This window comes from Fundulus heteroclitus, chromosome 20 (assembly GCF_011125445.2).
Source record: "Fundulus heteroclitus isolate FHET01 chromosome 20, MU-UCD_Fhet_4.1, whole genome shotgun sequence".
Taxonomy (NCBI): Eukaryota; Metazoa; Chordata; class Actinopteri; order Cyprinodontiformes; family Fundulidae; genus Fundulus; species Fundulus heteroclitus.
Window position 1 is genome coordinate 8,369,461 of NC_046380.1, and position 13,359 is coordinate 8,382,819.

General features: G+C 40.4%; 1 protein-coding gene across 5 annotated transcripts; it reads right to left on the reverse strand.

Moving 5' to 3' along the window:
• Nucleotides 1–265: 265 nt before the first annotated feature.
• ncoa5 (nuclear receptor coactivator 5) lies at nucleotides 266–12,843 on the reverse strand. Of its 5 annotated transcripts, none has more exons than XM_012865122.3 (12): nucleotides 12,728–12,841; nucleotides 11,664–11,717; nucleotides 9,584–9,853; nucleotides 9,275–9,382; nucleotides 7,985–8,048; nucleotides 5,330–5,533; nucleotides 5,131–5,249; nucleotides 4,118–4,250; nucleotides 3,757–3,959; nucleotides 2,687–2,891; nucleotides 2,470–2,561; nucleotides 266–2,326 (listed from the first exon to the last, which is right to left on the reverse strand). In XM_012865122.3, exons 3-12 carry the CDS (start codon nucleotides 9,750–9,752, stop codon nucleotides 1,776–1,778), a joined length of 1,848 nt encoding a protein of 615 aa, XP_012720576.2. In that variant the 5' UTR covers nucleotides 9,753–9,853; nucleotides 11,664–11,717; nucleotides 12,728–12,841; the 3' UTR covers nucleotides 266–1,775. The 5 variants fall into 5 exon arrangements, with proteins under 5 accessions (XP_012720576.2, XP_012720572.2, XP_012720574.2 ...); XM_012865118.3 differs by having other exon boundaries at nucleotides 5,131–5,252; XM_012865120.3 differs by lacking the exon at nucleotides 11,664–11,717 and having other exon boundaries at nucleotides 5,131–5,252; nucleotides 12,728–12,800.
• Between the last annotated feature and the right edge of the window lie 516 nt (nucleotides 12,844–13,359).

Genomic DNA, 13,359 nt, shown 5'->3' on the forward strand with positions numbered 1-13,359 from the left:
CGACGCCAAAAAAACAAAACAAAAACAAAAAAAAAACAAAAAAAGAGAAAAAGGACAGCAAATAACCACCCTTGTATTGTACTCAACCTCTGAGTCAGACGAGGAAAAGCTCAAGCTGCTGTCCAAGCAGAGCCACCTTCCAGTTATGTTGTGTTACTCAGTGCATGCATGCAACTACCCTGAACAAAGTGTGCTGAAAATATATTGGATGTTTGTGATATACAAGTATTCTGTTTGTATCAGTCAGAAACTTTCATTTGTAGTATTTTTTCCCCCCTTTTATTAGGACTGGCCTATTGTTGTATCCAAGACGGATATTATTATAATCTATTTTTAAATGGTAGATCTATCCACAAGGTTCTGTTGTCAGTTATTGAAAAGTAGAACATTTGCTGAAGGTTTTCTCAATTAAGTGAATTAGACAAGAGGTGTTTACTGACCTCTGGAAAAATGTGTAGCAACCGTTGATTTTTACGTTTAATGTGCAAAAAGGGGGTAAAAATGAGCCCTGCTTGTAGTTCTGACTCCAGTTTTTCAATTGTTTACCAAATCTTCAAAAGGATAATTATCGCATTTTGGGGAATGTACATTTTTATGACTGGCACAGGTGGGGGAAAAAAATGGAAATGGGAACTTCTACCCAGTATGTTTTAAACTATTGATTACAGGCACTGTGCAGTTAGGTTGTGCCAATGTCCTCTGAACACAACACAGACCGTTTCCATCATCTGTGCCAGCCCTGCTTCAGTCTGATTCAGGCGAAAATTACAAGATCATGAGATGCACATTTCCTAAAAACGTTCAATCCTTTCGTACCTGAAACTCAAACGGATTTCATTTGATACTTTGATTCTCCAGACTGGTTTTAATTCACTGGACTCGCAGGAGATATTTTATATGGATGCTTGGAGGACTAAAATGGACGCCAGTTGTTTTAATTGGCGCACAGGTAAAAACCTGTGTTTAGTTCCTGATAGAAAATCTGAACCGTTCATGACTTTTCCCTAGCACTCTACCCAGTCTAACGGTAACGCTATAGTGTGTTTCTTTCAGTTCTGTGGGGGTGGGTGTGTGTGTGCACTCCTAACTGCTGGGGGTGGGGGTGGTTATGGGCCGGGGTGGGAAGGGACTACATGTAAATAAAAATCAGATAGAGTTAGTGTTGAGGTGTTTATTTTCTGTGTCTGTGTAAGTTAAATATTCTAAAATAAAAAAAAGACGTATTATTCTCTATTGTGACTCATGATACATTTAAAAAAAGAAAAAGAAAAAAGCGGTTTTATCCATATTTCAAATGCTTATCTCTCTAGCTTCTGGCGATACCTGTTCCATTTTATAGATTTGTCAGCACAAAATGCAATAAACCAATATCATTTTACTACAGAATGTGTCTCAACTTTTTAATTGTCTTCTTTTGACAATGGAAACAAAAAAAAAGTACAGATTAAACAGCACAATGGAAAACTATAAAATATTAACAGTTCAGGGCTGAAAAGAACCATCTCCATCACGAACCAAAACGTAGGTCATAACTAGGTTGTTCCAACTCTCACAGTAAAAAGACTCGGTAAAATATTTCAGGCAAACTGAAAAGACAAAAAAAAAAAACATTATGTAATCTAAGCAAAGCATCCAAATTTACCAGCTCTAAATCGAGGAGCAATATAAAACGTTTACGAAACATCTCTAGGGACTACCAACACAAAGCTTGAGGATCGATCCCAGAACAGGTTGTGGTATATTCTTCTAACAGCCCCGTTGTCTCCCATGGGGCCTCAATAATGGCGAGGATACATGGACATGGGGGCACCCTGGCCCATGCTGGAGGCGGACCTCTGGGACAGCGGCTGCGAAGACCCGGGGCCCACCAGGTTGTTGAGAGACGGCCCGCTCTGGATGAGCGTGTCGAGAGCTTTCTGGACACTCGGGTTGTCAAAATTGATACCAGAAGTGGAGGCGGAGGGCCTCTGGGCTGCAGTGGTGGAGGGCAGGCGGCCCATCGGGATGCCGTAACTCTGGGATCCGCCTGGGGCTAGCCCTGACATGGGCGCGCGGGATGGATTTTGGGAGGGGGTGGAACCGAGGGAGCTATAGGAATGTGACTGAGGGGTGCCCTGAGAAAGGCTGGTGGACCCCGTTAACGGGCTGGAGCCGCTGTTGAACAGGCTGAGGATTTTGGCCTGCAGCTCCTGCTGGTGACTGGGGTTGGATGAGGCGCTGGGACCCGCCGGCAGGTGACTTGGCTGGGAGGCGCTGAGCGAAGATGGAGCGAGTCCCGCAGACGACGGCAGGGCATCGTGATGCGGCACTGCGGACGCTGCATGAGCTGTTGGCCGACAATTAAGATTTACTGCTCAAAAGTCTAATAAAAAAGAGCTTTATTCCATTTTCAGCATGCATAACACTTTTAAAAGCCTTTAAGCGGGGCCACAGCAGTGTTTCATCCTACATGAACTGACCCACGATTACCTGGAAGAGGATCTTCTGAGGTTCTCACGAGACGAGCTCTTTTATCCTTCAGGTAAGCAATGAGACTGTCCAGCTCCTCCGGGGTTAAAAACCTACACAGGGGGGAAAAAAACGTTGGAAAAAGCTGCTACAAAACCCTTATATCTTTTAAAGCCACAGCTTTAATTTCAGTATGTGCCAGCTTCTTCTTTCAGAGTGAGAATATAAAAGCGGTCACCTGTTTTCAGCCAGCAGTGTGATGCCGGTCAGCACGGAAATGGGGTGGCTCTCTCTGTCAGCCTCCCGGAGGAGCACGTCGTCCGCCATCTTGGCCGCCTTTCTGGCGATTTCCTCTCGTTCTTTTTCCCGGTTCTCCACTTTGTAGGTGTCGTAGTTGTGGGCAACCAGCATCATGGCATCTTGTATGGGCATGTTTCGATGTTCTGTAGCAAAAAGTAACATTAAATACGTGCAAAAATGAAAAGAATGAGTTAGGGCTAGACAATATAGGGGGAAAAAAAGCATATCAATTAGGGCTGGACGATAATTCAATAATGATATATATCAATTGATAGACGTATATCTATGATAGAAAAAAAAATGGGTCAATAAAAAGTTAATCAGAATAAAAGTTTTCCTTACTTATGCATAATATTACGGTCATTACATCCTCCCAACCAATCACAAATGCAGACCCAGGAACCACTTTACCAAGCTCCGCCCCCTTTAAAGAGTTCAGAGCGCACATTTTTATTTTATTTTTTAAATTTGCAGCTTTGGTAAAAAGTTGGTTGGATAAAGGGGTGAGTTTGAATTCAGTGTTTGTGCACTGATTTTTTGAATTTGTTGATAATTATGTTGATATGCTTTTTTTTCTATATAATCCAGCCCTAATATAGATAAAATAGCAATCATTGATCGATATTGATAATTATCAACAAATTCAAAACATGTATTTTATGTGCAGAAGACAAACACTGAATTCAAACTCAACCCTTTATTCAATCAACTTTTACAAAAACTGCAAGTTTTTGTAAAAGAAAAAAAACACATGAACTCTTTGAAGGGGGCGGAGCTTTGTTACTGGGTCTGTGTTTGTGATTGGTTAAGAGGATGTAATGATTAATATTCATGGCTAGAATGCAAAAGGATGGAAAACTTATTCTGAGCTTTTATTGACCCTTTTATTTTCTATCACTGATCTACATCTATTGATTGATATATATTGATATTTAATTATCGCCTAGCCCTAGAACGAGTCACTAACGGTCTTTACACCTGGAGCTTCACACGGCTGACTGAAATTACCTTGAGGAGTACCAAACAGGATGTTGACAGTGCAGGATCGGTGCATCTGGTGCTGCTGAGTGATGATGATGGCGAAGGGAGTGCGGGCTCGGCCCACGTCCTCCAGAGCCTGCGTGAGAGAGACTTCTGTGTTCAGGAAGATGAGATCCACGACCATTCCCAAATCGCGGACTTTGCGCCCGACCGTCTCCGCATACTCCCTACAGTTGTTTCAGAAGCAAAAGGACACACAGACAGACACAGACACACACACAGACACACACACAGGAGCGATATGAAATGAAAATATCCAGGACGAGGTTGGACTTTCACACAGAGACATTAAGTAGTTGCGGCTGTAAAGAACGGAGAGTGAAGTTACTTCTGCGCCTTGTTCACAACAATCACGGAGCAGTCGACGGGGCGGTCCGTGTCGTAGCGCCGCTGGAGTTCTTCGTAGTACTGTCGATACAGCTCGTTACGGCGGCGCTCCACTGGCTGCGCGCGCTCCTCTACTGTTTGGCACAAGATGGAATGCTGGTAAATATTTTAATCTAAACCCACTGAGGTCTTAGCTACAAGTAGGGCTGGCCGATAATCAATGCTATCAACTAATCTGAATTTGCAACTCTTGGAAGATTTAATCTTTCTTTGGGGAGGTGGAGATTTTTAATTATTTACATTTTTTTGCCAATGCACTCTCCTGGGCTTCCATGAAACTTTGCACTATATAAAATCAGTTTGGTAACAACATGCAATGTTGAATATATGTTTAGAAAATATATTGTCAAAATACTCCAAAGAGGAAAACGTTTTACCATAATACGAGGCACTTTAATCTGTTTACTTGCTTTTTAAGTTGGTGTGAAGTTACACAAGTGAAGCCTGTTCTTAGCTGTGTGATACAACTAGAAGTAAACATTCTGTTATATTGTTTACCATTCACTATGGCGTGGTCGGCCATCTTGTTTTATACACGTTTTAAAGCTCGTAATGAATTGTGCTTTGAGTCCAGGTCAACTCCCAGATGAGATTATCGAAATAAAAGTACGTTTTTAAAGATCATTTCAGCAATTTGTTTTTATGAAACAAAAGGGAAGAAAATCGATGAATCAGATTTGGTAAGAAAAACCTTTTAAAACCATATCACCCAGCTCTAGCTGTAAGTCTGATATACTAGAAAACTTTACATAGTAGGTATTTCACAGCTAAATGGATTTTGCTGAGACAGCTTTCCATTAAACGATTCCCTTTAAAGGCAGACGTAGCCTTGTTGCTGTGAATTAGTGCTTTAAATTAAAATGGAGCCACAGGTTATATAAAGATTACCACTGTGACCCACAGGAAGCTTTGAGCCGACATCAATAAGTGCCTTATGCACTTTGCATGACTAACCTCCAGGCTCACGGCGTCCATTCCAGGGATCCAAGTAAGGCTCCCTGAAGGGCTCATCCTTCCTCCTGTAGTAGTCCTCTGCAGCACTCCTGCTGCGGTAGTAGCGGTCATAATCCTCTCTGCTGCGTGGAGAGATTACCCGTTTAAACAAAGTCAAGATGGAGATTGCCAGCTCGTAGCCAAGGGTCGACAGAGTCACCTGTAAGCAGAATCCCGAGGGTCGCCCCTGCCGTCCTTGTCTCTGCTGTCCGAGCGGAAGCGATAATCGGGCTCCCGGGAGTGGCTACCCGGCCTGGGCTCCCTGGCAGAGTCCCTGACGTCACGACTGTCCCGAGGCTCCCTGGCGTCGCGCCCGTAGACGGGTGAACGCGATCGAGGCCGGGGCTCTTTGACATATGGGGGCCTGGAGGAGAAGTTAACAATTAGAGACAGAAAAGCTCCGAGTGGGAAGTGGAAGTGAAAACAAGGCCGTTGGTAAATTCAGTAAACTCAGACCTACGGCTGATATTTGAATGTAACTTTTTTGCTCCAAAGTAAAAAAAAAAAAAAAAAAAGTGAAATATTTGAAGAAAAATAACCAGGTTATAATTTAGAGAGCTTAAGAGATTTTGTAAAATAAAAAAAAAATATTAAAAATCTAAATCAAATATTTGCCAATCATAAAAATGCAGATTTCTGACTCAAACATAATCAAATGCAACACTTTAGAGCAGTGGTTCTCAAATGTTTCCTTTGGAGGAGGAAACATTTCCAGCGCCCCCCACCCCCATCATCAAAAATGTAACTTTTATTTTCCGTTTTAAGGCATTAAAGTTGTCATTCTGAAGATTATCCAGAATCCCTTTTAAAATATGGGTTAATTTATAAACATAATGGTTTCTAACAGCAACATTTCAACATTGCCACACTTCATTGAACTATATAGGCTATTAACGACAATATAACTTAACTAGTTAATAACCTCACTAAGGCAAAAATAACAAACTAAACCATTAATGTTAAAGAACAAACTTCAGTTACATTAAGTTTTGTACTTTTATTAATAGTATTCATCATACTACTGCCTGCTGGTAGTCCAGACAACAGGGGGCGCTGTTGTCCCATTTAGGCCTTTAAAAAGGCTGTTTTTGCACCACCACCTCCCACAATACCTTCACATCCCCTAGGGGGCGCACCCCACTTTTTAAGAAGCACTGCTTTAGAGAGTTTTTGCACATTCTTGCATTTATGAAACCTCTTTTGAAAATTGCAATTGGATGAGTTTTTCTTTCAGAAACAAAAAACACATTTTTAACCAAACACTCAACCAAGTTTTCACCGACAGTGAGGGGCAAGAACAGCCCAACTCCAACATGGTTTGAGCAACCTTTAAAACCTCTCGGGTTCTTCACATTTCCTCTGATGCCGGGCCGAAACATCAGAACCTCGACACATCGTCTCACCTGTTTCAGAAATCCCGTCCAATCCAAGAGGATTGGGCTCCAGAGCAAGAAAGTCCCGCCTGAGTGCCTTAAGTTTGGGCCGGTTACCCGTTAGCAAGGTAAATTTAAATTTTAGAAAGTTGCGGTTTCAAAACCATAATGTTTCCTCCATCATGGCGTTCCTACAGTAAAAAAAATAAAATAAAAATAATCCCTCGAGGCGCCAGCAGAGAGTAATGCAGTGTTGCCCTACCTCCCAACTCCTGCTGAGCACTGCCAGTCAGCTGACTGAAAACGGGCGGCGAGGTTTGGTCATACTCAGAACAGATCCAACTGTCGGGAAATATTTCCAGTCGCAAAAATCACAGGTGTGGAAAATAAATGACCGCCACCCGTCGCTTTTCAAAGGCAAGACATTTTTTTAAAAATACGGTTGACACACTTTGAGGTAGTTGTATTTATTTAGAGCGGTGTGCCAATAGGATCGGGTTGTACGAGCTTTTCGGTTTTGCGTTTGTGCATCATGTGACTGCGGTATCTTTTTTACTCCGCGCTACGAAGTTCGAATCTCACACCGGCTCGTGCCCAACGTGCCTTCGTAAATTGGAGATTCTCCGTTTCGTTTTATTTTTTCTTGAACAAACTGAGAAGAGGCCAAGAATGTCCTTTTTCTTCTGTTCCCCTGCGTTTTCCTTGGTAGATAAACATGAAAACTACACGAAGGAGCCATTCGGATAAACAGTAAACCTTTAAACCAAGTATCGGAAAGGTTTTTAATCCAGATCTCGCAAATATTATTTTTGACTGATTCTGAATAATAAACGAATGAGCAGGAACACCTTCGGCTAGATGTAGCTCTGGAGCAGATTCCCTCAGTTGGCTTCTTGTTCACACACACAAGAAAGCAAAGGAAAGTTGTTTGTGGTCAGGTTCTTCACAGATCAACATCTTTTTTTAAAGCCATTTCAGCTTAAGGAGAGTTTAGAAATAACTCATCTGGGTTCCTCTTGTGGTTTCCTCGAAAACCCAACGTCTCAAAGCGAGTACTGCTTCTTATGAAGAGATTTTAGTGACGCAAACCCTATTTTGTGACGCAGGACATAAACCTTGGATTTCGGGGCGCAAGAAGACGCGTCTGACAGAAATCGCACAAAGAACACTGCAGCTGAGAGGAAATACAAGAATCTTAGAGACAAAGACACTTAATTACACCAACTGTCTCTCTTCTTTATTTCAACACATCAGGACACGTTAACTTGAGAAACGGTGACACTCGAAGAAACCATTTCAAACTCATCCAAATGTGAGGTAGCTTCCATCATGTGGAATTCAACCCTTGGGAGAAATTACAGGTGATGAAAAGGATAAACACGCTTTTTACCGACAGTGGAGAGGCGATGGTAGTTCTTCACACTCGTTTCACGTTACTTTACCTTCGAGGAGGGCTCTGGTGGGTTTGAGGTTTAGCTTGCCGTCGCTCCACTGCCATATTTACATCTGAAAATAAATGAATCCAAACGTTGAACACAACAGTGACATGTAGAGCAGCTGTTCACGCAGAAAGAGCGGCCGCATCATCACTTTCCCAGTCCAAATGCAAACTCAGGGCCAGGATCCAAATTTGAAAACGCAAACTGGACGAAGGTCCGCAGCGCGGCAAGCCGAGGCGCCAAATCTGTTACATGAGAGCGTAGCCGCCTCCCCGTCCCAACTACGTCCACGGGCAAATTTAGATTTAGGCTGAAATTCAAATAAAATGTGCAAACCGTACGTGCTCCACCTGAGGAACATTTTTGTTTTATTGTTTTGAATAAAACAGACAAATTTCAGAGCCAAAAAGTATTTTCTCGCTTTATTTGCATTTGATGAATAGGTTGCCGCATTAATCCAATAATCAGTCATTAATGAAATGCCATTACTAAACTTACTATTAGAAGGATATGTAGCTAATAAAGACCAAATGCAACATTATGTTGATGTACGGTGTGGTGCTTTCCTTCTGCCTGTAGAACCAAATTAAAAATAAAAATCTTGAAAACTTGTTTTTTTACAAAAACAAACTAAAAAACTACTAAGACTTTTGAATAAATGTTTGTTAATGGTCTATAAACTTTCAAAGTTTTACTCGGTTCAAGTGCAGAAATTAAGTACAAGTCGAGTGAGTGTCCTAAAACAAATATGTTCGAAATGGATATCAGATCAGAAATTAAACAAAGTGGACCAGGGATAAATAAAGTTTTACCGTAAAATTACAAAAACAACCCAGACTTCAGCTTTGGGGAACAGGCCAGCCTTTAAGCTGCTTCAGACAAAAAAAAAAAAAAAACAACAAAAATCTGAGGTGGGTTGGCGCTGAATAAAATGTGAAAAAACGCAGTTGATTAAATGCTCCAAATTGAAGCCATCCTGGAATGCTTTAAAGAAACTTAAGCATTAGCAAACCAAAAATAAATAGATAAAAAGACTCATATTATACATTAAGTTAAAAAAGATCTACATGCAAAATGCTGCATTTGGTCTTAAATGTTATAAATATTAGCATCTTTGTCTGTACGGGTATTTCAAAGACCGAGAGCTTTGAAGAATTGAGCCCATTGAAAGTTTATGCATCATTTCAAAATTTATTTAAATCATCTTATTGCATTAGATTGGTTTTGTGGACTGTCACAAATAAATACGCACGCCGAGACCATTTATTCAAACTTTGGGCAGTTAAAGCTTACCTAGTTTGTACCCTTTATATATTCGGCCCTTTTGAGCTGTTCTCGCAGCTTCAGCGTCCTCAAGGCGCTCAAATTGAACAAATCCATAACCTCGAAACAAGGACACGCCTGGAAAAGGAATATTTTAAGTGGCACAAAATTGGCTATCCACCATCCTTCTCAAGCAAAACTTGCAGTAGAAACATTTATGAAATATTGATGTTTGAGTTAATGTGAGATATTTAAAATATTTCCAACAGCGACAGCTTTTTCTGATAGTAACCGTCAAATGTTAACAATTGGCGATTGAACGCTTGCAGGTTTACTAACCGACTATTTTCCCGTACGGAGAGAAAAGGTCTTCCAAATCCTTGTTTGTCATGTCAGAAGTTGGCAAATTCCCAACAAAAATCCTTCGCTCCAAATCCCTGGGATCGTTACTGCTGCAGGTGCGGGGATACCGCCCTGGCGATGCGCTGCGGCTTCTTCTGCGAGACATGACTAGGTCGTGAGGTTTTTCCTTTTCTTTCTTCGTGCGTCCCAAATGCTCGAACAGGTTCGATTTGTTTGCGAACAATTTTCTTTAAAGTGTCTTCAAACCTGAAACATGTCATGAGTAAGAAAAGAGATCAAGTTCCTTAAAAAAAAAAAGAAAAAAAAAAAAGAAAAAAGGAGGGAGTGGGGAGTTCTTGGATGAAAAATTGTAGATCAATTTCATTTCAAAGTTCACACAAAGCAAATTTAGATGCCGATTAAATTGTGTATTTAAGTGAGGAAGAATTTCTAAATCGACATTTTGGTTTGGCTGCTTTCCTAAATCTGCAGTTTGCTGCTAACCCGACTCTCGTCAGATGGATTTCGATCTGCAGAGCTCCACACATCCATCTGGTATGGCTCCATTGGAGGTGTATTTCAGGAGGAGGAGCCTTACCAATAATCCTTGTATATGATTGGATAAACCACTTGTCCATCTCCTTCACTGACGCGCTACAAGCTCGTGCCAAATCCGATCGGAAGAAGGGAAAAAACATTGTTTCCACTAACAAAAGCCTTCAAAGCCGTTCTCTGGTGTTCTTTTAAAGAATTAATATTCGGTAAATCGATGAAATAGCATCGATGTTACTGCTTGCTTCCACGCCGTCTGAATCACAACAGCTGCTTTTCTGATAGGTCACATCCATGCAAATCCCGCCCGCCCGGCGATCCTGATTGGCTCATCCATTTTATGTGGTATTGAAATCTCTCCCAATGGCAGCGATTCTAGATGGATGCGTGGAGCCGTGAGGAGCTCTGCAGACCTACATCCATGTGGCGAGAGTCACGTTAGTTTGTTTCTCCTGTGCAGACCAACATGTAAACTGCACTTCAAATACGGCTGTGGCGAAAACTAGTGAACGTTAAATGCGGGTTGAACAACGCAAGTCTTCAAATAAAGTGCTGAAGAAGCATAAAATCTCTCCAGAAACGGTACAGAAATGTCTTTTCTGGACCTGGACAAAAAAAAAAAAAAAAAGATAAATATCTTTTTATAATTTGAGCTACTTTGATTGGTAACCCAATTAAAGTCATACCCAAAATATCAACTGCTCGCATTATTTCATCAAGTGAACAACAGAACTGACAGCTGTTTCATGAATCTAATCTGTAGCATGTCGATAATAAATCAGAAGTTAAATGCTCATTTGCGTCTTAGCAAGCAATACAGAATGCAGCAAGAAACACGTTAAACTGAAATAATAGTTGACAGGAATAGTAACAGAGCAACAGTTAACTATTAAGAGCTACTGCTGCCGTCTTGCAGTTCTGGCCTTTTTTAATATTGCCACCATTATTGTAATTTCTGCTCTCTATTTTGGAGAGATCGTGAATTAAAACAACTTTGCAGGACAACATTTCTCTGAAAATGTTTTACAAAATGTTCAAATTAAAGATGTTTCAATTTGTATTAAAAAATAAAAAACGACTTTTGTAGTAGTCTCCCATCCCAACCCAAATTTAAACAGAACTTTTGACATGTTTTTACTTTATTCTGTATAGACAAGACAACCGGATCATTAAGAAAAATTAAATCCTTATAAAAACGGCCTCTTTTGAAATCGTAAGGTTGTTGCAGAAGAAAACTGGCTCTTAAATGCTCTTAAAAATGAAAAATCAACTCAAATATTAAAAATTCAAATGAAGTAATTTGCCAAACGTAATCTTCCTCGAATTCCTTAGCGACGATACTTTTAAAGACAGTCATAGTCAGAAGGGAAAGAAAAAAATAAATAGAAATCAGAAAGTGTTTGTCTAACTGCAAAATAAAAGACATTTCTTAGGTTTTCCGGGTTCAACACATACACAGCAGAAGTCAACAGGTCATGGTTTTGCTGATGGTGTTTTTGTTGTTAGGGGGCAGTCCCTTGCATACCTTAACTTGAACCCAGACGGATTCAGTTATCCTCAAGTATGAAGATCCAAATATCTAGACCCAGGATAAAACAAAAAAGAAAGATAACTTCAAACGTCCTCCATTGTCTAAAATAACTTTACAGAGAAATGATGAGCGACACAAGGAGTACAAAATGTTAAATCTGTGCATATGTACCATCACAATCGATACTTTACTGAGCATATGCGTTTAAGAGAGGTTGATATTGACAGAGAATTGCGCTCTACGTGGAAATACTTAAACCAATGAAAGGTTAAAGCAGTGCAACGATTAAAAAAAAAATACTAATCTGTTGATTTAATCGGACACAATTCAGTTTGCGTTGAAAAGTCGCACTTCCATTGTGACGTTTGGACAAAATAAAATAAAAAATAAAACACGGCGAAGAAGCATTGGAAAAAAACATCACATTGCAGACATGGACCGTTTCTCCGTACACATACGTAAGCGGAAGCGATGTGCCAGGTGAATGAGATCAACCGCTGATGATACTTAAATCGACTTTAAAATGCCGGGTGAAGGATTTTTCAAAAGGAAAACACCAGAAAAAAAACATATTTGAATTAATACGCATTCAAGTGGGTGATGATTGTGTTACACGTCCAAAGAAAAAAAATAAATCGCTCATTGCGTCGCTAATAAAACGGACACATGCGCCGACGAGTTAGCTAACCGGCTAATGCTAGCGTCGACACGGACTCCATTCCACCGTGCGGCGGTTGGTTGGGTTGCAAATGGCGAGCAACTTCCGACTGCACCGAATATAAGGGGGGGGGGGGGGGGGGGGGGAATATTAATAAATAAAAAACCCACGATTTTCAGTTTGTATAAAATCCCTCTCGTGTGTGCATTGTTGCTCGGCAGATTAAGGCATTGCTCCACCTAACCAGGTTAGCGTTGGGTGTTAGCTACTTAACAATAGCATCATGGACATGCTCACACCAAAGCCCTTGCTCCTTTACATTTTCCAGCTACGTCGGAGTACCGACTCGATGCGCGTATTGGTATTGTTTCACCCGGGTCGCAAATAACGTCTTGCATACCTTCGTGTGTATGTTTTCCAACCGAGGACGTCCTGGGCCACGGACAAATGCAATGCTGTCTGCGGTCGTCCCTGGGTAGCGAAGACTGCGCTGCTGAAGTTGGCTTCTGTTTCGGCGCTAGTGACAGGCTGCTCCGTTTGCGTTTCTTCTTCCCGTTGTTTCAATGGCGGCTGGAAAAACAACGTTTTTGGTACATTGCCGCCACCAACTGGAAGGGAGTGTGGATCAGGATGCTAGATTGCTACATTTGTTTATAATTTAGACCGGAAAGTGATAATTACCTGGACCACTGAGCAATAATATACACTGGAGTGCTGATTTTGCCGAAAAACAGAAGTCACTGGGAAATTAGGTGCTGAAATATTTTACATGGTATTCATATTAAATACATATGTATGTATAAATAAGTATGTTTATATGTGTATATGTATACATATATGTAAATATATGTTTTTGTATATTGTTATTTATATATTTATAAATGTTATATATATATATATATATATATATATATATATGAATATATATATATATATATATATATATGTATACATATATATATTTATATACATATATATATATATATATATATATATATATATATATATATATATATATATATATATATATAT

Bases quoted from the DNA above. Each gene is read 5' to 3' on its own strand.
- ncoa5 (XM_012865118.3), bottom strand. From the start codon at position 9,752: ATGTCTCGCAGAAGAAGCCGCAGCGCATCGCCAGGGCGGTATCCCCGC. The intron at 2,562-2,686 runs GTGACCGCTTTT...CCCCCTGTGTAG, and splicing joins ACACTGCTGGCTGAAAACAG to GTTTTTAACCCCGGAGGAGC. The intron at 2,327-2,469 runs GTAATCGTGGGT...GTCGGCCAACAG, and splicing joins CTCAGAAGATCCTCTTCCAG to CTCATGCAGCGTCCGCAGTG.